The sequence below is a fragment of the Garra rufa genome, chromosome 18, assembly GCF_049309525.1.
Source record: "Garra rufa chromosome 18, GarRuf1.0, whole genome shotgun sequence".
In the NCBI taxonomy this organism is placed as follows: domain Eukaryota; kingdom Metazoa; phylum Chordata; class Actinopteri; order Cypriniformes; family Cyprinidae; genus Garra; species Garra rufa.
In genome coordinates, this window is record NC_133378.1 from 4133224 (window position 1) to 4158811 (window position 25588).

Genomic DNA, 25588 nt, shown 5'->3' on the forward strand with positions numbered 1-25588 from the left:
TACTATATGACATGTATAACACACAAATTGACCAATAAATTATTCAGAATTTCTATATATATATTTTTATATACATGTACTTATTTTATTCTTACCCAATTCAGTCAACCACTGTAAAAACTCTTATATACATGATATATAAGAGTACTGGGTTTAAAAAAATCTGTGATTGCATTTTGTCTCCGTGTTGAGTAACCGGCAAAATACTGGAAGTGGGACATTCCACGAACGAGAATCCCGACCGTTTTCCAAGGCTGCGTGCTATATTAAACCCATTCAAAAATCATAATGTGATTGAATTAAATAGTTATTTATATGAGTTTAGGTTACATATGTGTGTGCTCACAGTAAATGCTGCTCCACACAAACAGTCAAACTCCATCTCTGCATATTGCTATGAGTTTGAGTTTATTATAACATTCATCTGGGAATGCAATGTGTGCCATTTAATTAGATTTGTAAGCAAATCATTTATAAACCTGTGCAAACACAGGAGAATACATCAATATTTTTCTGAATATTTTAACCGTTCATCGCATTTTTTTTTTTTTTTTTTTTTTTAAATAAAAGCTCAAAACCTCGCTCTGAGTTTATACATTTTGATGTCCACATATTTAAGAAATTGCAGTGGTTGTAGCATTTCGGTTGTAAAGAAATGGCCAAATATTAAATAAGGATAAGGTCAATAATCCTCAATAAAGCCATATGAGTACTTGCTTACTTGCTACTATAGTTGAAGTAATTATTATTGCCTCATTGCTATTAATGCATTTAAGTCATTTTAAAGGCTGTTATTTGCTTAGGTCTATTTGTATAACTACAAAATAAACTATATTTTTCCAATTACTCGATTAATCGTCAGATTATTCAACCAATTACGCAATTACCAACATAATCATTAATGACAGCCCTAATTTATGTTCTTTAATTCAATTAATCTATGCTCTGTAATGCCTGCTACCAAATATGGAAGTAAATGGAAGTAAGAAAGTCTTGCATGATTGGAACAACATAAGGGTGCGTAAATGTCAATGATGGCAGAACTTTTTTTTTTTTTTAAAGTGAACTATCCCTTCACAATAACGTCCCACACCTTCACATCCCTTTTCTTCTTTGAAACCTGACTGTCTGCATTTTTTGAAAAACAATTAATGATTAAAGAGTTGATCTGACTGTAACAGAGACAGCTGAAAGTTGTCTTTCACACTGCTGTTAGACTCATTTCCTACTCTGATTCACTCACGAGTCATCCGTTTGGCCTGACCCTTGACATCTGCCCTTTATAAACTCATAAATAACCTTGACCCGCACTGAGGAAAGCAATTCCCAATTGAAAACAAGCATCACGTGGTTTGGGTCATCAGAAACCAATTAGACATTGCAAAGTGGTTGAGATGCTTTTGAATAGCTGTTTGTCCTGAACAGTTAAACTGCCTGCTGTTCTTCAGAAATGTCCTTCAGGTCCCACAGATTATTTGGTTTTGCAGCATTTTTGTGTACTTAAAGTCTTTTCAATAATGACAGTATGATTTTGAGATCCATCTTTTCACACTGAGGGACTTTTACAGAGGGGTGAAAACTTTTTGAATTTGACGATTAGGGTAAATATAACTTATTTTGACTTCTGGGGAACATGTAAGTATCTTTTGTAGCTTCTGAAGGGCAGTGCTAAATGGAAAAAAATATGATATTTAGGCAAAATAAGAAAAATGTCACATTCCGTTCAAAAGTTTTCACCCCGATGCATCGTTTTTCCTTCTGGAGCATTAGTGAGTGTTTGAACCTTCTGTAATAGTCCCTCAGTTGTCCTCAGTGTGAAAAGATGGGTCTCAAAATCATAGTCATTGTTGGAAAGGGTCCAAATACACAATAATGCTGAAAAACCAAATTGTGGGAAGGACTTTTCTGAAGAACAGCGGGCAGTTTAACAGTTCAGGACAAACCAGGGACTAATGAACAACTATCACTAAACAAAAAAACTGCAGTGGGTCATTCAGATAACAACACAGTTTTAAGAATCAAGTGTATGTGAACTTGAACAGGGTCATTTTTATAAATTCAACTATTATTTTCTTTGGGGACTATATGTAAACATCTTTGATGTGAAATATCATATCCAGGTCAGTATTAAATAAAAAACATGGAAAGATGCACAATTTGAGGTGTCATTCGTAAATAATACAAGGGTTGTAGACCCCTAAACCTATATGAGCAGTAGTAATAGTGACACTTTCCTTGGGAAACACTGTTATTGAATTTGTAAGGTAATTTGGTAACACTAAAACATGTCTGATAAGGTTTATCATTAAAAAACAATAAACATTACGAAACACACTTGTAGCTTTGCATATCTAACCTAATAATGGGTTGGTTCATTGACTTTAAGTTTTCTGTGGAAAAAACCTTTTCTCAAATGGCCAAAAAGTCATAATGGTTAAGGAAAGAAGTGTAGCAGTAAGGGAGTCTTCAATGCAGCTTGATTTGTCTTTGCTTTTCATGTTACTTAAGACTTCAGAGTTGTCCTGGGGCTGTAATAAAACTGCTAATTGCTCTCCAGTAATTTGTGCTCAGGGAATTCGTGGAGCACAAATGGCAGCCTCCTAGAACAGACCGGGAAAGATATTCAGCAAGCTTTCTTTAATTAACTCCAATAGCTACATAAAGTTTTGTCGCTGGCTAATAGACTTTAACCATGCTAGAAGCGTTCCCTCAGGTCTTGTCTAGACTGAGATAAGGCTGTCCCATGATATGAGTCAGGTCCGGTACAGGTCTGTCTGTCAGGTTACACTCTTTGGAAGTAGCCAGTCCAAAGTTCACTTCGAAAGGCGTTTCAGCATACAAGCCCATGGGCGGAGACTCACTAGCTCCACCTTTCATTTCAAGAGCGTCCAGCTAGATTCAGTCAAACATGACGGATGAATAGCTGAATGAATGTAGGCTCTAAGATTATTGGAGTAACAGATAGATGATTGTTTTTTTTTTGTCCATTTCAGTCCTTTTTTTTTTTTTATTTAAATGGACTGTATGGTCCACCATTGAGTTGTTTTCTTGTTTGTGAGTGTGGTTTTGACTCTTTTATTTTGGTATCTCCACAGGTGCCCCTGTTTTGGACTTGGCTGTGTTAACAAGTCTCCAGAGACAAGAAAAGAAAAGAGAGACCATGTTTTAGAGACCTCGTGTTGGCAGCCCAATTTCTACAATGAACAATGAAGACGAGTTCTATGATGCCGTCACAGGTAAGACATTTTATATCTTTCAATTTATAGTATGTTTAGTATTAAAGGGATAGTTCACTCAATTAACGTTCTGTCATTAATTACTCACCTTCATGTTGTTCCAAACCTGTAAGACCTTTGTTCATCTTTGGAACACAAATTAAGAAATTTGATGAAATCCGAGAGCTTTCTGACCCTTCATAGTCAGCAACGCAACTGACACGTTCAAGGCCTTAAAGGTAGTAAGGACATTGTTAAAATAGTCAATATGACTATTAGTGGTTCAACCGTTATTCTATGAAGCTACGAGACCGACAGGGGTCAGAAAGCTTTCAGATTTCATCAGAAATATTATAATTTACTTATTTTTGAGTGAACTATCCCTTTAATGAAGGTCTATTTACTTGTGTCCATTTGCACTCTAACCAATCATAGATAAAAAAAATAAAAAAAAGGAAGTTGATTCATGATCGGAAGTCGTTTATAGCGTCACCTCTGTGACACAAGCCCATCCAGGGCTGTCGCATGTCATGAAAACATTGTCATTCTCTCAGCGCTGCCTGAGTTCACACACAGCAGTATTAAACAGCTGTGTTTTCTGAGAACCATCTCATAGTACCCTATTGTGAGTGTTTTGGCCACTGTTGACTTTGGCCTGCAGTCTTGTGTGTTTGTTATGACAGAGTGGCCGCAACACTGTGCGCCGGTCTGGTGTCGGCTTACCGCGGCCTGTTCATGGCTTCAATTATGTAGCGCTGCGTTCAGATGGTCTGATGGCTTCTGTCATTGCTGAAATGAAATGAAAATAATGTTATGAATAAATAAACAAGGCGATACAGACTTTGGCAGGTCATTGTGCTGGACTCCTGAAGCCTGTTGTCAGCAGAGTTGCTCATATCAGATGGTACAAAATGTGAAAGAGACAGATTTTATACCAAGTTATTAAATGGTGACATGGTTAATAACTGCATGTTGATATGAGGTGTACAGAAGATATTGGGTGAGGTCTTCAGCATTTAATTTTCCCAAATTTTCAAGAGAGATTTCAATGACTGTATTGGTTGTTGGCTGTTCTCTTCAGAAAAATCCTTCAGGTCCCACAGATTCTTTGTTTTCAAACACTCACTAATGCTTCAGAAGGAAACGCAATGCATTAAGAGCCGGGGGTGAAAACTTTTGGACAGAATGAAGATGTGTAATTTTTAATATTTTGCTTAAATATCATATTTTCTTCATTTCAGAAGACAAAATAAGAAAAATCTCCATTCTGTTCAAAAGTTTTCACCCCATGGCTCTTAATGCTTTGTGTTTCCTTCTGGAGCATCAGTGAGTGTTTGAACCTTCTGTAATAGTTGCATATGAGTCCTTCAGTTGTCCTCAGTGTGAAAAGATGGATTTCAAAATTATACAGTCATTGTTGGAAAGGGTTCAAATGCACAAAAATGCTAAAAAAAAAAAAAAAATTTGTGGAACCTGAAGGATTTATCTGAAGAACAGCGGGTAGTTTAACTGTTCAGGACAAACAAGGGACTAATGAACAACTATCACTAAACCAAACAAAACAAAACAGGTGTATATAAACTTTTGAGCAGGGTCATTTTTATAAATTCAACTATTTTCTCTTGTGGACTATTTGTGAACGTCTTTTATGTGAAATATCTTATTCAGGTCGGTACTAAATAAAAAAATAACATTAAATTTTGCACAATCCCTCTTATTTTGGTAAAATAATTAACATTTTGCAGATTCTGCAAGGTGTATGTAAACTTCTGACTTCAACTGTATATCTTAAATATTATTAATTGCTTTTTTTTTTTTTTTTTTTTTTCATACAAAAATTGTGGAAAACACAAAAATAAAGGTTGGCTATGCCTGTTTCACTGGGGGGAAAAAAAACAAACAGAAAAACTATTAACTTAATTCTTTCGATTATTTGTGCAGCCCTAATTTTATATATTTTATATAATTTATTTTGAAGAGTAAAATGTTTCACCCTCTTAAGGTTGCAGTCATGCATCTCTGTCTGTCTGTCTCTCTAAATAAGATGTGTTTGTGTCCCCCAGGCTTGGATTCAGACGAGTCGTGTGAAGGCACATCAGAAGCCAGTTTTAAAGATGCTGTAGTGTATGACGGCGCTCAGAAGAACAATGGAGCTGTTCCTCAGGAGAATGGAATTAAGAAGCACAGGTACAGCCAGATTCCAGCGCTGTGACCCATATCCTCCTTTATCATGCTCTTTGTCTCTGCCTTTAATCTTTCTCACTCTCTCTCTCTGTCTTTTGTTTGTCTACATTCTTATTGTTCATCTTACCTTGATAGTTAATTCAAGTTCTTTTTTAATCTGCACATCTGAAAAGTTTTTCAAACTAGTACACTTAAGAGATATATGTGCATGCCTATTAATGGGAAAATATTCTTCTGCCCTCTTAGGTCGTCTCTGCCTGCCCCCATGTTCTCCAGGAATGATTTTAGCGTATGGAGCATTCTCAAGAAATGCATTGGACTGGTAAAGATAAATAAATAATCATTTTAGCAGTAAATTTGGACTAATTTTAATAATTAATTTTTGTGGGATATTCCGGTGTTTATTATTTGTTATCTTCAAACAAAAATGTTAACTTCCCTTCCCCCTCGAAACAATACCTGTTTTCTCATGACGTGTACCCAACGTGAGAATGGATCAGTAATAAACCCTCGCCTACAGCCACTGTCACTCACGTGAGATCACAGCAATTAGCTTTTCACACACAAAAAACTTCTCAGGAAGGGTGAAATCTTCTAAAATCCAATTCCTTTTCAGTAGTGAATTATGTACATGCAGTCACATGTCACTGTTCAAGATCACGTCAAGCTGACATAGTTTAACTTAACCATATCTTAGGATGTTCTCTATTCATTTGCACTCCATCCAGCTGTTTTTGTATTCAGAAATGTGTTTTAGGGGCCCCTTAAGGAACTTGTCTGAACACTGTCTAATGGACATGACCCTGAAGTAGTGTACTTATACAGGGTGACATATCTTACAAATCTGACTTTTTCTACAACCCAGTAAATTATTTTGGTATATGCCTTTCTCTGCAAGCTTGTGCAGAAACAAGCCACTACAACTGTACAACGGTGTAACAGTTCTAACACCATGGCGAAAGTTCGAGCAAAGCATACTAACTGTTCTGTCATTGGCTGCACAGATGAGCACAGAACACTATTTAGAGTCCCAGCCTTAGAGGAGAAAAGAGAGCAGTGGATTTATTGATGTATTTACTGTATATTACGCTGCTGCCACGCAGATCTAATATAAACGTGATTTCCTTCCCTGCTGTTAACCTTCACAGGCATAACCACCTGTTTTTGTAACTCCTGTGTGTTTTTAACGTGAACTTGTGTGTATCTGACAGTTTAAGCGCAATACGACATGAAAGAGTGAGAACTTGGTTTAATACTCGCATGCCGTGTGACAGCCGCTTTCTGTGTGCGTATATCAAAAGTTTAAACTAGGTTAAAGCTAGGGCTGTCAGTCGATTTTAAAATTTAATCAAATTAATTACATGGTGTTTCGATTAATCTAAATCACAAAATAAATTTGACTGAAAATACCCACAAAAGATTATTTAAAGCTATTTTTGTGTTAAATGAGAAAGTATCAAGTAGAAATTACAAATCATAGCTTTAGAAAGATATATTGTATTTTTGATTGAATGTAGAAGTTATTACATGGCCTAACGATAATTTGAGAAACATCTCAGTATTTTTTGTTGATACGATGAAAGTCATTGGTAACCAAAACAGCTTTGTTACCAACAGCCTTCAAAATAGCTTCTTTTATGTTCCACAAAATGACGACATGAGGGTGAGTAAATGATGACAGAATTTACTTTTGTTTTTTTTGTGAACTATCCCTTTGTTTGTTTTTGTTTTGTTTTAGTGGTTGGCATAGATTAAAATGGCTAATTTGAATTCTGGCGAAGGCATTCAGAATATGTGTGCTACCCAAATAATGACTAAAAGGAAGTCTTTGAGAACGGGTTTCTCAAGCCAGGTGGCGCATTGGACCAGGGGCTCATCTCCTGTTTCCAAAATGCATCACAAACTGCTTGACAATTGCATTTTCAACACAATTAATTATACAAACTTGTGTAACCAACTATTCCTACACTGCATGTACTTCTGCGTAAAAGGCTGTGCGATGTGCGCGTTGCAGTTAAATACACAGACGCGCACTGGCATGGATATCTGCGTGTATAGTCTTCGGTTAAACTGCGTTGCTTTTAGAAGCGTCAATTCAGTTGTTGCATATAGTTTAATGTCTTTATTTCAGGATTATCAAAGTAAATTATAACTCACGCACGTGCCCCTGTAAAAAGGGTCTAGCAACACCCCTGCCCTGAAGAAAACCCGCCGGCTTCATAGCTGCATCCATGTTAGCACGTCACGTTTGATGTGGTAATTTCACAGTAGGAATACACACAGGTTCGAAGACTCGTTCTCGCCCCCTACAGTGCAATTCGGCTAGGTATACATCCGTGCTAAAATATCAAGGTGAAAGTCATCATAGCTTCGTTGTATAGACCCAGCTCCCTACCCAACTTTGAGAATAGATTAACGGCGATATTTTTTTATTTATTTTTTTTAGTTGTTGCCCTGCGTCATATGTATCAATAGTCAACTATATGAAATATAAAATGATGTACAGATTTGGGGGCAGGGCCAGTGCGTTAACTGCGTTAAAATATTTTAACCACGTTATTTTTTCAGAACTAATTAATCAAGTTAACGCGTTAAGCTGACAGCCCTAGTTAAAACACACGATTTGAATGCGTTAGACAAATCAAAACCAAACGGATGGATTTTTTTGGCAGAATGTCTGAGGCATTAGCTGTAAAGGCATAGCTCATTTGCATTTAAAGAGCAATGCACAAAAACAGCATGTTTCTGCGTTCACTCAAAATAGGACTTTACAAAATGATATAATAAATTATCTGTGGGGTATTTTGAGTTGGAACTTCACAGACACGTTCTGGGGACACCTGAGACTTATTTTACATATTATAAAAAGAGTCATAATAGGTCTCCTTTAAGAACTACTAGTCAACTCATTTGAAAATGTGGCGTTTTCAGAACTCGTGAAGTTGTAGCGGTTTTTGATCCTGCTCACCCTTTTTGCTGGTGCTGTTTTGTAGGAGCTGTCCAAGATCACCATGCCCATTGTGTTCAATGAGCCCCTGAGCTTTCTACAGAGAATCTCTGAGTATATGGAGCACACATACCTCATCCAGAAGGCCTGCTCACAGTCCGACTCTATAGAGAGAATGCAGGTGAGACCTCGCACACCTTGGGTGTTATAATTGGTGTATAATTTCAGTTATAAGCTGAAGGGCTGGGTTAGTATCAAGATGAATCATAATACTTTTTCTTTTTATCTATTAAGACGGTCGCTGCTTTCGCTGTGTCCGCAGTCGCTTCTCAGTGGGATAGAACTGGAAAACCTTTCAACCCACTTTTAGGAGAAACCTATGAACTCAGACGGTAAAGAAATCAGCAGAGTGTTTAATAACAAACTGTGGTGATAAGATTTGAGGATGTTGTTAAATGTGAATTAGATCAAAGTTGCTCTTGAGGGAAACTGTTCTCTGTCATTTATGTAACTCTACTTCTCCTTCCCCTTAATGCTTCCTTCCTCTGCTCTCAGAGAGGATCAGGGTTTCAGACTGATCTCAGAGCAGGTGAGTCACCATCCGCCAATCAGTGCGTTTCACACTGAGAGTCTGGCAGGTGACTTTGTGTTTCACGGCTCCATCTACCCCAAACTCAAGTTCTGGGGCAAAAGTGTGGAGGCAGAACCTAAAGGGACCATCACGCTAGAGCTTTACAAGTAAGTGTGCCATCTTTATGTGCACACACATACACAGAACATGATTTGACCTGATATTCCCTGATTAGTTTTTTTTTGGCCTTTTATTATTATTATTAATAATAATAATAATAATAATAATAATAATAATAAATCATTCATTTATTCATTCATTTGGTTTTCTTTATTTAGTTTTGGGGGTTTCTTAATTAGTGTTTTTTGCTGTTTAGTTTGTTTTGGGATTTTCATTTATTTATTTATTCCCTTTTGGGGGAGTGCTTTGTTTTGTTTTTCTTGCCTGCTTTTTGTTTGTTTGGTTAGTTGGTTGTTTAATTTGCTTTTGTTTAGTTGTTTAGTTTTGAGGGGGTTTTTTGGGTTAGGTTTTGCTTTGTTTTTTGTTTTGTTTGTTTTGTGATTTTGTTTGGAGCCTTAAATTTTTTTGTTTTGGGCTTGGTTTTGCCTTATTTGCCTGCTTTTTCATTTGTTTAGTTTTTTTGTTTGGTTATTTGATGTTACATTTTAATGTAGCTAATGCTGTTTTTTTGTTTTGCTTTGGTGTCTGTTATTTAGTTTTGTTTGTTTGTTTTTGGTTGGGACTTGCTTTTTTGTTTTTGTTTGGTTTTTTTTATTATTATATTTATTTATTTATTACCTTTTGGGGGGGCATGCTTTTGTAGTTTGGTTTTGCTTGATTTGCTTTTTTCTTTTTCTTTTGTTTGGTTGTTTTGCTTTGGTTTTCATTGTTTAGTTTTATGGGTTGTTGTGTGGTGTTTTTTTTTTTTTTTTTTAATAGTTATTTTTTTGTTTGTTTTGTTTTTGGTTTGGTTTTGTTTGGTTGTTTGATATTACATTTTAATGTAGCTAATGCTGTTTTTTTTGTTTTGCTTTGGTGTCTGTTATTTTTTATTTTATTTTTTCTTGGGTTTTATTATTATTATTATTATTATTATTATTATTATTATTATTGTTGTTGTTTTATTATTACATATTCATTTATTGCCTTGTTTGGGGGGGGCATGCTTTTGTAGTTTGGTTTTTCTTTGTTTTGTTTGGTTGTTTTGCTTTGGTTTTCGTTATTTAGTTTTATTTTGATTGGTTGATTTTGGTTAGGTTTTGCTTTTTTGTTTGTTTTGGAATTATTTTATTTATTTATTTATTTATTGTTCTTGTTTTTGTGGGGGGGGGGGGGCTTTTTATTTATTTGTTGTTGTTGTTATTGTTGTTCATTTATTTATTTATTGCCTTTTGGGAATGGGGCATACATTTTTAGCTTAATTTGCCTGCATTTGTTTTTTGTTTTTCTTTTAGTTTGGATGTTTGATTTGCTTCGTTTTTTTTTTGGTCTTTTTATTTATTTTGTTTGGTGGTTTGTTTGGTTTTGTTTTTTAAATGTTGCTAATGCTGTTTTTTGTGTACATATCTAGCTTCCTTGCTATTTTCATGTTAATGAAAAGGTTTATTGATTGTGTGAGTGAGATTATTCTTGGATGAGTCAGTGGCATCCTGGTTCGATTTGAGAGCAAAGGGTTGTGGGGTTGCTGAGTAACTGCTTGCTCACATACGTGTGTGTGTTTATCCTCACAGGCATAAAGAGGCATACACATGGACGAACCCTTTCTGCTGTGTACACAATATAATTTTAGGTAAACTGTGGATTGAACAGTACGGCACTGTTGAAATTGTCAACCACAGGTAAAGCCAGACTATTGAGTATTTATGACCATCTATTCTATTGTGCATTCACATGGATATATTTAAATGATTAATGTGATGTGTGATTGCTTAGTACTGGAGAGAAGTGCGTGCTGAACTTTAAACCCTGTGGGATGTTTGGAAAGGAGCTGCACAGAGTTGAAGGTTACATCCAGGATAAGAGGTGAGATCCTGACTCAATATATCAGTCATCTTGGATTTATACCAACACATAACAGCACGGATAAAGCATTACACAAAAGAGCAAATGTTTCCTGTTGTCATTTTCATTAGAGAAATGCACTATTTACAATCAGTCTCGATTCAGTTATTCTGTCCAATAGAAGGGGGTTACTTAGACTTGGTAGCAGTATTTATTTGGTCAAATGAGGTGACTTTTTATTTTTTTTTGTTAGAATACTGACATGTCTGATATGACAAGTCATATGTACAATTCATTTCTTTGTTTGTATTTTTTTTTTTTTTATGTTTGAAACAATGACCTTTTAGATAACAGACACCTTTGATACCTATGACATTAGGTACTAATTTGATAATTAAGGTGCGATTAAATGACTGGAGGTGCCAAGCCATGTACAATTGGTTATAGAAGATGTTTGTAATCTACTGCAGCATCCAGCTATATCAAGAAACTTTTCTTTTTTTCTTTTTTGGTCTAGGCTTCCAGAGTAAAACCATTCTGAGATACATACAAGTATACATAGAAGAAACAGAGAAAATACAACAATATTGATCAATGTAGTACATATGAGAAGCATTTCTTTATGATATGATATGTAATTATAATATATAAAAGTTTGGGATTGGTAGGATGTTTTTTTTAAAGAAGTCTTTTCTGCTCATCAAGACTGTTTATTTAATTAAAAATACAGAAAAAAAAACAGTAATATTGTGAAATATTATTGCATTTTAAAACGGTGGTTTTCCATTTGAATATAATTTAAATAGTAATTTATTCCTGTGATGCAAAGCTGAATTTTCAGCATCATTACTCTAGTCTTCAGTGTCATATGATCCTTCAGAAATCATTTTAATATGCTGATTTATTATCAATGTTGGAAACGTTGTTCTGCTTAATATTTTTTTTGGAAACTGTGATACTTTTTTCAGGATTCTTTGAATAAAACGTTAAAAATAACAGCATTTAAAATCGAAATCCTTTGTAACAAAATACACTACTGTTCAAAGTTTGGGGCAGTCTCTTTCTTTCTTTGAAAAAAGTTAATACTTTTATTCAGTAAGGATGTGTTTGAATTGATGAAAAGCGATTGTAAAGACCTATATTGTTAGAAAAGATTTCTATTTTAAATAAACGCTGTTTTTTTTTTACTTTATGAAAGAATCCAACATAATATTAAGAAGCACAACTGTTTCCATCATTGATGATAAATCAGCAAATTAGAATGATTTCTGGAGAATCATGTGATACTGAAGACTGGAGTAATGATACTAAAAATTCAGCTTTAATCACAGAAATTGTAAGAAGTATATTAGAATAGAAAACCACTATTTTAAATTGCAGTGTTATTTAAATACACATCATGATAATGCCCTTCAACCCACCAAAATATCAATAATAACGTCAACTATAAGTAAGCTGATTGAGGAAAATGCGAATTTGGCTTAAAATAGCTACAGGGAGTTTATGTTCCTGAAAACGTGAAGTGACGATCCGTCCACTTACTGGTGAACAGATATTAGTGCTCATGACTGAACATGTTACGTAATTGCTTTTTTGTGCAATGTTAAGGTTGTGAGCTAACAACTGTCATGCCAACGTTTCAATGGATTTAAGACATGTTCCCGTTTCTTTAATGGTTCTTTATTTAATCAACGCCTGTTCTTTTCCTCTGTGTATGTCACATGCAGTAAGAAGAAGCGCTGTGTGATTTACGGCAAATGGACAGAGTGCATGTGGAGCGTCGACCCACAGGTGTACGAGGCCCATCGGAAGTTCGAGAAGAAGGGAACGACGGACACTAGAAAGCAGAAACAGGTGTGAAAGATAATAGCAAAGCTAACAGTTGACCACCGATGCAGTCGACCACTTATGCTTCGATTAACTGAGCTCTTTTCCTTTTTAAAACTAAAACAAAGCTATGTTCTTGTTAAAGAATTAGTTGACCCAAAAATGAAAATTCTGTCATTAATTACTCGCCCGTAAGACCTTCGTTCATCTTCAAAACACAAAGTAAGATATTTTTGATGGAATCCTTTCATCAAAAATATCTTAATTTGTGTTCTGAAGATGAACAAGCACTGCAAAAAATGCTTTTCTTACTAGTTGAAGATGTGGCTCCTTGCATTCCATATTAATTACTCACCCTCAAGATCTATGGGTTTGAAATGATATAAGGGTGAGTAATTAATGACATAACTTTCATTTTTGGGTGAACTATACCTTTTAAGGTAACAGAGGGTGATGTAGAGCATCATTAGGAGGTGTATACCTGTACCTTATGCAAGGAGCCACATCTTAGACTGTCTGCAGTGATTCATGCACAGTAAAGAGAATAATGGAGTGTTGTTTTAGGGTTGCCGAACTGTTTGTATTGGTGTGTGTGTGTGTGGTTTAAATATGTGCTTATGTATGTACAGAAGGGCTGTGTGTAGGTGTAGAGAGAGCAGGTGTGTTAAAATACTCATCATGCCTTAGACCTTTGCCTCTGTTCAGGGTTTTGTTAGTTCATTTGTTTATTTAAACACGTGTCCCATTACATGACAACACACCCAGTTTATTGCTATATTTAACAGACGTCTTGTCTCTTGTGTGTGTGAGCTTCTGTCTGTTCTGTATGGATGCATATATTTGTGCTTGAAGGGATAGTTCACCCAAAAATCACCATATCAGACAGTCCATACCACAATTTGACTATTCCTCTTCTGTGAAACATAAAAGAAGATACTTTGAAAAAGTTTCTGTTTTCTGTTTACAGCATATACAGTCAAGCCAAAATGTATTCAGACACTTTCGACATTTCTCATATTATTAGTTTATTCGCTATAGTTTAGAAAATGGTTATAGAATATGAGAGTTAAACGGTGTCAAAACAAACTCTTTGATAGAAAGGTATGTAATGGATTACAATCAACTAAAAATTCAGACAACTGTTATTATAATAATATTTACACAACTATCAATACTTTGACCAATTACCAAGCAGTGCTTAGATTCAGATCTTCAGATGTTCAGTCTGTGGTGTAAAAAGGTTGCATTAGCAATTAAAGAAAAAACACTTAAGCATAACATGGTCAGGTCATAGTGTCCAAATAATTTTTGGTCTCAAATTTGTACTGGTAGTCCACTGTATGAATTTTGGGGTATAATATGTCACAGTTTACTTTATTTTGCTATCCTCACTTACATAAATTAACTGTAGTGTCCTGCACCCACTAGTAAAAAATATAAAAAATTATATCTGGTGTCTGAATAATTTTTAGTTTGACTGTAAGTGAATAGTCACCCAAACATTTTTGTTGTAAAAAATTCTAAACATTTATTCTTTTGGATTTAGCAGAAGAAACTAAGTAACCAAATGACATTTATTGTAAACCATAAAAGCCTGAGCTGACTTTTCAAGCCAAAATGTTTCACAAAAATAACCTCATTTGAAATGAGGCAATAGATATACTGCAGATGACACTTGGTTTGATAACTTGTAATAGGTTTTTGCTTTTCCTGAATACTAGGTATTGTGCAAATAATAAAAATTAAAGGTTATAGTTCTGCCTGAGTATTTAAACTGTATTTGTACCAACAGGAGGAGACCGAAGCCGTCAATGAGGATGCCGATGAAATGCCTGAGGTACAGGAGACTGTGGCAGTGATTCCTGGTAGCACATTATTATGGAGAATATCATCTAGACCGCCACATTCAGCAGAGGTACACACTGTGATCACTGTTACGTTCATGTGCAGAGACCTGAAGGCACAAAACAAACCTTTAAACTGTAACCTATGATTTCTTAAAAGGTAAAACATTGCCGTTCAAAAGTTTGGAGTTGGTGTGATCATGATTTTAATGTCTATTATGCTCACTAAGAGTGTTTATTTTATCAAAATACGAAACAGAGTTGGAAAAAATGTCTTTTTCAAAAAAAAAATTTCAGAGGTAAATCAATAACAATTACATTTTAACAACATTTCAAGTGTAATATGAGATTTGTTGTATTTTGAATCCAATTTTTCTTTGTAAAAGGCAAAAAGTTGATCATACTGATTTCAAACTTAAGTATTCATTAGTCTGAATATACGCTGAACCAGAAACTATTATAACATCTTAGTTGATAATTCAATATGCTTTATTTTTGACAAAACATTCCATGTTTCAGTCATGACTGCACATTTTCAGTAGTAACAGTAATGGTTTGGTAGCGACCACATCATATTACAGAGTTTTAACTTGCATTATCAGAATCAGAATCAGAAAGAGCTTTATTGCCAAGTATGCTTGCGCATACAAGGAATGTGTTTCAGTGTTATTAGCTTCCAGTACACAGAGATAACAATGCACAGACAATAAAAATTAGAGAATAAGAAAAGTTACGCATATGTAAGCATAAATAGACCAAAAATAAAAATAGAAAATAATAATAATAATAATAATAATAATAATAATAATTTGTAAAAAATAAATTGGCAAATAAATATGTATGTACAGTTGTGCTATAGGTGATAGGATGGAATGCAGGGATGTGTTAGGGTGAAGGTGGTAGCAGTAGATGTCAGATTATTCCACACATGTTTTGCACAATGGGAGGAACATTTTAACTGTTCATAAGGTGGATTGCCTTGGGGAAAAACTGTTCATGTGTCTGGTAGTCCTGATATTTGGGGCTCTGTAGCGCCGGCCGGATGGTAAGAGTTCAAAGAGGGGATGGCTTGGACGTGAGGGGTCCAGAGTGATTTTCTGAGCTCTTTTCCTCACTCTGGATGTATACAGTTCTTGAAGGGTGGGCAGACCGAATCGTTCTCTGCAATCATATAAATGTATACTTGTATGATATTATTTGCATATATAATTGCATTATATAAGTAAGAAATATAGAAATTAATACTTTTATTTGGCAAGGATGCTTTAAATTGATCAGAAGTGATAAACACATTTATAATGTTACAAAACATTTCTGTTTTAGATAAATGCTCTTCTTCTGAACTTTCTATTCATCAAAGAAACCTGAAAAAAATATATAGAAATTAGTTATTTGAAATAGTAAAAATATTTCTAAATTTTACTGTTTCTGCTGTACTTTAAAGGAACACTCCACTTTTTTGGAAATATCGTGTTCAAAAATGACTAACGAGTTTCCATATTTGTTGTATTTAAAACTTGACTCTTCTGTAGTTATATCGTGTACTAAGACCGGTGGAAATGCAAAGCTGCGAGTTTCTAGGCTGATAAGATTAGGAACTACACTCCCATTCCGGCGTAATAGTCAAGGAAGTTTGCTGCTGAAGCAGTAATAAGGCTGAAGCAGGCGGAGTATTATCAGAAATGAGTTCCCAGCTACTTTAGCATTTGCACATGTGCTGCGTGGTATTACTCCTCCTGCTTCGGCCTTATTACGGCAGCAAACTTCCTTGACTATTACGCCGGAATGGGAGTGTAGTTCCTAATCTTATCAGCCTAGAAAATTGAAGCTTTGCATTTCCACCGGTCTTAGTACACGATATAACTACAGAAGAGTCAAGTTTTAAATTGGACAAATATCTAAACTCGTTGGTCATTTTTGAACGCGATGCTATTGGTCTAATAGGATTCAATGATCTATGCTAAGCTATGCTAAAAGTGATATCGCCAGAACAGGAGAACGGCTGAATGGATTTCAAAACGGTAAAAATAAACTTATTAACTCGGGGGGGAGTTGGAGAATGAGCCTATTTCCAAAAAAACTGGAGTGTTCCTTTAAATAAAATAAATGCAGGCTTGGTGAGCAGAAGACATCTTTAAAAAAAAAACATTAGAAATCTTACTGTTCAAAAACTTTTGACTGGTAGTGTGTGTGTATATAAATTAGGCTTACTAATATTTTAAATATTGTGGGTTTCGTATGATAATAGAAGGATCTTAGTAAACATCTACGACATAACATCTGAATACTTAAATGTATTTTAAATGTGTTTTTTGGTTGTGGGACAGCACTTTGGACTAATTCTATAGAATGGCCCTAATACTGTTTAAATTCATTGAAATTTACAATAACATTTCAATGTAATCATCGCCACCATTACTCCCGTCTTCAGTGTCACATGATGCTTCAGAAATTCTAATATGCTGGTTTGCTTAAAGGGATAGTTCACCCAAAAAGAAATAATTTCCATTTGGGTGAACTAACCTAACCCTAATGGAAATCTTCTGTAAGATTATGAATATCTTTACTGTCACTTTTGATCAAATGAACACATCCACATCCATTACTGAAGAAAAGTATTAATTTATTACAGAACAACAATCAATTCTACAGTAGGGTAGTAATGGTGATCTACCTGTTTTTAAACCCTATCTATTCACTTCTAGATGTACAACTTCACCAATTTTGCCATGACTCTGAATGAGCTGGAGCCTGGCATGGAAGGAGTGCTGGCACCAACAGACTGCCGCCTGCGGCCTGACATCAGAGCCATGGAGAACGGCAACATGGGTAATAAAGTCATTAAAACCTAAAACCAGTCCTACAGCGCCCCCTGCTGTTCATAGATGCTAAAGACAAACACTTGATTTCTGACTTTGTTTGTGCAGATGAAGCCAGCAGAGAAAAAGAGCGACTAGAAGAGAAGCAGAGAGCATCTCGTAAAGAGCGGGCCAAAGATGGCGAAGACTGGTCGACTAGGTTGGTTTTTCTCTTTAATACTTTGAAATACTTTCATTCATGCGATCCAAGATGTTCATGTCTCTTTTGTATTGTCACTCACAAAGAAATTAAAGCTTTTTGAGGAAAACATTCCAGAACTTTTCTCCATATAGTGGATTTCAATGGGGATCAATGTATGGCAAGCCGTTTTAGACTAAAATATACTATGCGTTACTCGTCGTAATTGCTTTTTTACTAGTAACAATTCAATTAGAGAGCTCTCTAAATCAATTTTTACTAGTTACAATTACTATTACAGAGCTCTCTAATTCAATTATTAATACTTGACAATTCCAATTACAGAGCTCTCTACTTCAATTCTTACATGTAACAATTTCAATTAGAGAGCTCTACAAATTAATTTTTACTAGTCATATGTCTTCATTGACTTCCATTCATTTTTAATTACAGAGCTGTGCAACTGAATTTTTACTAGTAAGAATCACAATTAGAAAGCTCTTTAAATCAATTGTTACTAGTAAGAACAGAATTAGAGAGCTCTTTAATTCAATTACAGAACTCAGCAATTAAAAATATCTTTAATGTGTTTTTTACTAGTAAAAATTGATTTATAGAGCTCTGTAATTGCATTTTAACTAGTAATAATTCAATTGGAGAGCTCTCTAATCGGAATTATTACTATTAAAACATTTTTAAAGAGCTTTCTAATTGGAATTGTTACTAGTAAGAATTCAGTTGTAGAGGTCTGTAATTAAAAATTAATGGAAGTCAATGGAGACGTATGAGTAGTAAAAATGATTTTGTAGAGCTCTCTAATTGGCATTGTTACTAGTAAAAATCGAATTATAGAGCTCTCTAATTGAATTGTTAATAGTAAAAATGCAATTATGACGAGTAACGCATAGTGTATATTTTAGGCTAAAACGGCTTGCCATATCAATGGATTGAAGGTCCAAATTGCAGTTTCAATGCTGCTTGAAAAATCTACATGCTCTCGGTAAAGGAATATGAGTCTTAAAACAGTCTTAAAAAATAAAACTTATATACTTTTTAACCACAAATGCTGTGGTGCTATACTGCCCTCCAAAGGCAAAGCGCAGTAACTACGCATTTGGTCAAAATTTAGTTAAGGCTTAAAATGGACTGTGTGACAACTGCTTTGTCTTGTGGCAAAGTCTCCTAGTTCAATTTTGTCCCAGAGAAACAAGAGTGTCAACATGTTTGACTAGCTGGTGTAAAAACTTTTAAGGCATTTTTCTGTTTCAGTGTTGGTGTAGTTACTGCACTTTGCCTTTGGAGGGCAGTATAGTGGATGTAGTGTTTACAAAGCGACGTGCAAAGAAGTCAAACGCCCCTTAAAAACAAAAACGGTTTCTGCTTTTACGTTTTATTTATGCAATATTTGTAACCTCTACTCCTGTTTTTTTTAGGTGGTTTCAGTTAGGCACAAATCCATACACAGGCTCACAGGACTGGATGTACACTGGCGGCTACTTCAATAGAAAATACACAGACTGTCCTGATATCTACTGATGAGGAGATGCAAGTTCAAAGGGCAGAAGTTCCTCCTATCTTCCCGTCTACAGAAACCCTCTACATGACGATAGCACTTACACTCTCATTAATATTGAGTTCCCTACATCCTCGGCACTTGTTTATGATTGTGCTTTTGCCCTTTGGAAGCGACTTCTTCTCTCACATCCCATCAACCCTTTAGGTTTTATCAATGGAGGACAGCGTTGAAACAGCAGTAGGAGAACCAATTTGCCTTTTTCTGCCTATGAACGTACAAACCCCTCATCAAAGCTTCAGTCTGTGATGCTGGAGCTCAATATAGATATAGTTTATCACCAATTCAAATGTGACTCTGAAGTGCTCTGGCCATTTTCCGTGTACAGTAGGCGTATAAAAAACTAATTCCAGATGTTTTGAGTTTGGCCAGCACTGAGCCACCTCTGATCCAGCTGTACGTAGAGCGTGAAGGTGATCAAGCATTAATGTAATAACGACAGTAATAATGTTTAGTGGATGAATGTTAATGAACTTTGTGTGTGTGTGTGTGTGTGTGTGTGTGTGTGTGTGTGCGCTTGTGGCGACTTAATGTAAAAAGCCATAGCTTTTGTTTTAATTGGTACAACATTTTGCCTTTTGGATTTGCAGATTCAGATTAAACTTTATGTAAAATCATGGTGATGCATTTTAAAAATGGCCTCAAAGCTCTTTCTTTTTTCCTTTCACTTCGTAGAGACTCGTGGGATGTAAAATAGGCTTGTACCGACATGCTTTAGTTGACATACTGTAAATGCACAGTTTTTTATAAAATATTGGTGTCACACTAAATTGTTCCTCGAGCACTATCCGTTGAATTTGTTTAATGAAAGTAGGGTGTCATAGGTTGTTCTGGCCATTGGCATTTGCATCTGTTATCTCTGTTCTCAAACATAGACATGTACACTGTGTATTTGAGAAACTGATTAACTCTGTGCAACCCATCCAGTTGCTCAAACCCCACTTCTTAATAAACATCTAGTATGGCAGCTTATGAAAATGTAAATATAACCTGCATCTCATTTGAGAGAATATTTCCTGCTTGTAGATGTCATGAAAAGTATTTGATCTAATCATATTCTCATTTAAACCATAAGCTTTTCATGCAAAGACAAATGGGTGGGTTTGAAGCACTAAAACTGTTTTTTTTTTTTTTCCCACTTGGCAGTGTTTTAAGTTTATTTGAATATGTTAGACCTTTTATTTGATCTCCTAACCACCTTTCCCCTCTCGTCTGAGTACTAAACATCAACGGGAATGTCAAGATATAGTTTGCATCTGTTAGATACACACGTGACATTCAGTACACTACTTGTTTTGCATCCTGTATTGTATCTGATCCTTCATTAAATGTACATTTGATTATTTGAAAACTAGCGTTATAAAACTAATATTCCACAATTAAACTATAGATTTTATTTTTATGCGGCTTTGTGTCAGTTTATTGTCTTAACGTATGTTCCAAGATGTTGCACATAGTTTTCTAGATTCCTAGTTATTATAAGCACATAGTTTCTTATTTTATGCAATGGTTTATTTTTATAGTATTTAACTTCTTTTGTTTTTGTTAAAAGGTGTCAAAAGGTATTTTCACTGTGAGATGAGGGTTATTTAATTTTTGGACCGAGTTTAAGGGTAAGAACAAATTCTACTAATTAAAATTTTAGTATGAAAGTATTATTTGGAATAAAAAAAAAAGTGTTGACTCCTCTCTTTCATTCCTGTAGGACTTGTATAATTTAAATTGTGTCTTTTACTGAAATAAGTATTAGAAAACCCATTAAAAACATTGTTATTTAAAAAAAAAAAATCCATATTGTTTTATACATATTTTGGACTATGGGGGCGCTATTGTTTTGATGACGTCAAATGGTTGCACAAAGTGAGCTACTGGCTACCTATTACTATTTTTACTGTAACTCTGAAAAAAAAAACTGATACGATGACCAAAGGTATTAAAAAGAGCTTACAGGTAGCAATAGATATACAGTGGTGTGAAAAAGTGTTGGCCCCCTTCCTGTTTTTTTTTTTTTTTTTTTTTTTGCATGCTTGTCACACTTTAATGTTTCAGATCATCAAACAAATTTAAATATTAACCAAAGATAACACAAATAAACACAACATGCAGTTTTTGAATTAAGTTTTCTATTATGAAGGGAAAACAAAATCCAAACCCACATGGCCCTGTGTGGAAAAAGTGTTTGCCCCCTAAACTTAATAACTGGTTGGGCCACCCTTAGCAGCGTTTGCGATAACTTGCAATGAGTCTGTTACAGTGCTGTGCAGGAATGTTGGCCCACTCATCTCAGCAGAATTGTAATTGGAATTCAGCCACATTGGAGGGTTGTCGAACATGAACCAGCTTTTTAAGGTCATGCCACAGCATCTCAATAGGATTCAGGTCAGGACTTTGACTAGGCCACTCCAAAGTCTTCATTTTGTTTTTCTTCAGCCATTCAGAGGTGGATTTGCTGGTGTGTTTTGAATCATTGTCCAGCTGCAGAACCCAAGTTCGCTTCAGCTTGAGGTGACGAACAGATGGTTGGACATTGTCCTTCAGGATTGTTTGGTAGACAGCAGAATTCATGGCTCCATTTATCACAGCAAGTCTTCCAGGTCCAGAAGCAGCAAAACAGCCCCAGACCATCACACTACCATCACCATATTTGACTGTTGGTATGATGTTCTTTTTCTGAAATGATGTTACTTTTACACCAGATGTAATGGGACACACACCTTCCAAAAAGTCTTGGATCATCAAGATGTGTTTTGGCAAAACTGAGACGAGCCTTTATGTTCTTTTTGCTCAGCAGTGGTTTTTGTCTTGGAACTCTGCCATGCAGGTCATTTTTGCCCAGTCTCTTTCTTATGGTGGAGTCATGAACACTGACATTAACTGTGGAAAGAGAGGCCTGCAGTTCTTTCGATGTTGTTGTGGGGTCTTTTGTGACCTCTTGGATGAGTCGTCGCTGCACTCTTGGGGTAATTTTGGTCGGCTGGCCACTCCTGGGAAGGTTCACCACCGTTCCATGTTTTCGCCATTTGTGGATAATGGCTCTCGCTGTGGTTCGCTGGAGTCCCAAAGCTTTAGAAATGGCTTTATAACCTTTTCCAGACTGATGGATCTCAATTACTTTCTTTCTCATTTGTTCCTGAACTTCTTTGGATCTCAACATGATGTGTAGCTTTTGAGGATCTTTTGGTCTACTTCACTTTGTCAGGCAGGTCCTATTTAAGTGGTTTCTTGATTGCGAACAGGTGTGGCAGTAATCAGGCCTGGCTGTGGCTAGAGAAACTGAACTCAGGTGTGATAAACACTTTTTCACACAGGGCCATGTGGGTTTGGATTTTTTTCCCCTTTATAAAAAAACCCCTTAATTCAAAAACTGCATGATATGTTAACTTGTGTTATCTTTGATTAATATTTAAATGTGTTTAATGATCTGAAACATTAAAGTGTGACAAACATGCAAAAAGCAAAAAGGCTTAAACTAAACGCTGTACCATCTATTTTTCCCCCACAAGGAGTCTAAATGCTCCCGGATATCGAGTGAAATCCTCTTTACTCCTTAATTACAACCAAGTAGTCTCCCATAATCCAAAATATGCATAAAACGATATGGATTTTTTAATTAGTGTAAATCTTTTATAGGTTTTCTACTACATATTCCAGTAAAAATCCACATTGAAAAAACTCCTTCAGTGGCTGCGGCGTCATAACAAGCATCGACATGTTTACATCCTGTCAGGATGGCATCTAGCGTCTCTTGTCTCTGCCAGTTGTAAGCTCTTTCAGCAGCTGTGGCATCAGGGCTGAAGTGGAGAGAACATCGATGGAGGTCTTTAGAAAGTTTTATTGGTCCCCAAGCATCTTCCCATTATTTTATTTTATTCTTATCACTAGGACAGCAGTGACTTACACATCGCTTCTTTTGTTGCAGCTGAAAATGACAACCAAATAGTACCCCTTAGTCCAAAATATATTTTTAAATAACATAAATCTTTCATGGGTTTTCTACTACGTATTTCAGTAAGATACATCACTTATGTTATATTAAGCCATGTAAGTCATGGTATCATCATCTGAGGCTTGGTTTTGACAGAAAATTACATGTTTTTGAGCTGGTTTGATGTGGACGTTTCGCAGAGAATATGTGTATAAATGTGCTTGAGAACCTGTAAGCTACTAAATTAATCAAATTAGACGTGGAAGTTTAGCAAAGAATACGTTTATAAATGTGTTTGAGAAAATGTGAATTTTGTATCTCTTTTAAATAATTCGTTTTCCCTCTAAATCTGTGTGGATCTCTGTAATATTGCGATTAACTTGCAATGTAACCTCAACAGAAGATTATTCAAAGTGTTTTGCATCATTGTAAATACTGAATCAATCATTTGGTGAGTGTGCATATAAGAAAAGAGCTCCGTCTGCACTCAATAATGACACAGCACTTGCTGTATGCCAAGAATGACATGTTATTCAGCCAATCAAATGCCTCCTTACGTGCCAACGTGACCAATAGGAACACGTCTAACAGGATACAGGAAGTCTCATGCCACTTGTCACCAGTCTATCTGCAACTCTTCAGCGGATGTCCGTTAAAGACCCATATCTGCCTCAGGAATCAACGAAAGGATAAACGTATTGACCGGTATGATGCTGTTTTGCTACAATATGTTATTATCAGATCTATAGCGGCGTTATTAATTTAAACACGCTTCAGAAAAACAAAATGCGCAGTCACTGCTGAGTTTAAATGGCAGCTAATGCTAATTGAGGGAAGTGCTTTAGAAACCAAACAATCAAATTATGATTACATTTTCAACGGAGAGGTAAAACTGTAGTGATTATCGTACTATATTATATCTCAAAATGGCATATAATTGTATGTTTGTGCAAAAACAAGCCCGTTGCTGTCTTTTGAAGCTAGCTGGAGTGCTAAAAATATTGCTGAGTAACTGTGCTTACACCTTTAAGCTTCACGTTGTTGATTAGCTTTATGATGAAGACGAAACACTGACATCTTTGATAAAAACCATATTTGTGACCCTGCACTACAAAACCAGTCACAAGAGTCATTTTTTATTTATATTTATACATCTGAAAGCTGAATAAATAAGCTTTCAATTGATTTATGTATGGTTTGTTAGGATAGGACAATATTTGGCCAAGATACAATCTGGAATCTGAGGGTGTAAAAAAAAAAAAAATCAAAATACTTGGAAAATCGCCTTTAAAGTTGTCCAGATGAAGAGTTTTGATGTATTTACAGTAGAAAATTTACAAAATATCTTCATGGAACTTTAACTTTACTTAATATCCTAATGATTTTTGGCATAAAAGAAAAATGTATAATTTTGACCCATACAATGTATGTATTTCGGGCTGCTGCTACAAATATATCCATGCTACTTACGACTGGTTTTGTGGTCCAGGGTCACATTTATTTAACAGTTCGTATTATCTGTTTTGCAGTTAGGATGTCATCTGGAGCTCTGTTCCCCAGTCTGGTCTCTGGCTCCCGCAGCTCATCCAGTAAATACCTGGTTGAGTTTAGGGCGGGTAAAATGACCCTGAAGGGCAGCACAGTGACCCCGGACAAGCGCAAAGGCACCGTCTACATTCAGCAGACAGACGACTCGCTCATCCACTTCTGCTGGAAAGACAGGACCTCTGGAAATGTGGAGGATGTGAGGACTGTTTACTATTAGCGGTCAACCGATGGTGTTTTATATCAATATCAATGGTTGATTTTTGTGTTTCAGGATCTGATCATATTCCCGGATGATTGTGAGTTCAAGCGGGTGAACCAGTGCACTACAGGACGTGTGTATGTGCTGAAATTTAAGGCTGGATCAAAAAGGCTGTTCTTTTGGATGCAGGTGAGGAAAAGATTGCAGAGATGCTTGCTGACATGCGGCAGTTCAGATTTGCTTTGTCAGAATATAACAAAACGATGCACTCAGAGGGCATTGTGATATCTGATCAGCTGTCAAGTCACATTTGCTTGCTTTCCCATCTCTAAAGGAGCCGAAAACAGATAAAGATGAGGAGTACTGTCGCAAAGTCAACGAGTACCTCAACAACCCACCAATGCCAGGCGCTCTGGGCAGCGGAGGAGGTGGCAGCCATGAACTCTCTGCACTTGGTGGTGAGTGATGGAGAACATGCGTCTCGCTTTGAGACTGTCCTAATACCCACACTTGCAGTCTTCGTTACTTGATAGTGTGTGTACATGAGTCAGGGATGCACACCTTTCAGTGAAAATCACTGGTTTGAATCCACAGTAGGTCTTTTAGAGTTAGTTGATTTTCTAATTTGTGACCCTGGACCACAAAACCAGTCATAAGGTTAAATTTTACAAAACTGAGATATATACATCATATGAAAGCTCAATAAATAAGCTTTCTATTGATGTATGGTTTGTTAGGATAGGACAATATTTGGCCG

At 35.8% G+C, this 25588-nt stretch overlaps 2 protein-coding genes across 2 annotated transcripts; both read left to right on the plus strand.

Moving 5' to 3' along the window:
- Positions 1-3112: 3112 nt before the first annotated feature.
- Positions 3113-20561, plus strand: LOC141290932 (oxysterol-binding protein-related protein 2-like). Its single transcript, XM_073823082.1, has 13 exons — positions 3113-3236; positions 5279-5402; positions 5646-5721; positions 8393-8527; positions 8641-8738; positions 8902-9084; positions 10648-10755; positions 10850-10939; positions 12646-12772; positions 14538-14660; positions 17295-17418; positions 17517-17607; positions 19020-20561. Exons 1-13 carry the CDS (start codon positions 3200-3202, stop codon positions 19120-19122), a joined length of 1419 nt encoding a protein of 472 aa, XP_073679183.1. The 5' UTR covers positions 3113-3199; the 3' UTR covers positions 19123-20561.
- Positions 20562-23680: 3119 nt separating this feature from the next.
- Positions 23681-25312, plus strand: LOC141290448 (proteasomal ubiquitin receptor ADRM1-like). The gene is made up of 4 exons (XM_073822573.1): positions 23681-23789; positions 24614-24828; positions 24904-25020; positions 25166-25312. The coding sequence occupies exons 2-4, from the start codon at positions 24619-24621 to the stop codon at positions 25295-25297; spliced, it is 459 nt and encodes a 152-aa protein (XP_073678674.1). The 5' UTR covers positions 23681-23789; positions 24614-24618; the 3' UTR covers positions 25298-25312.
- The last annotated feature ends 276 nt before the right edge of the window (positions 25313-25588 follow it).

Bases quoted from the DNA above. Each gene is read 5' to 3' on its own strand.
- LOC141290932 (XM_073823082.1), top strand. From the start codon at position 3,200: ATGAACAATGAAGACGAGTTCTATGATGCCGTCACAG. The intron at 3,237-5,278 runs GTAAGACATTTT...TGTGTCCCCCAG, and splicing joins GTTCTATGATGCCGTCACAG to GCTTGGATTCAGACGAGTCG. The intron at 17,419-17,516 runs GTAATAAAGTCA...TTGTTTGTGCAG, and splicing joins CATGGAGAACGGCAACATGG to ATGAAGCCAGCAGAGAAAAA.
- LOC141290448 (XM_073822573.1), top strand. From the start codon at position 24,619: ATGTCATCTGGAGCTCTGTTCCCCAGTCTGGTCTCTGGCTCCCGCAGC. The intron at 24,829-24,903 runs GTGAGGACTGTT...TTTGTGTTTCAG, and splicing joins CCTCTGGAAATGTGGAGGAT to GATCTGATCATATTCCCGGA. The intron at 25,021-25,165 runs GTGAGGAAAAGA...CCATCTCTAAAG, and splicing joins GGCTGTTCTTTTGGATGCAG to GAGCCGAAAACAGATAAAGA.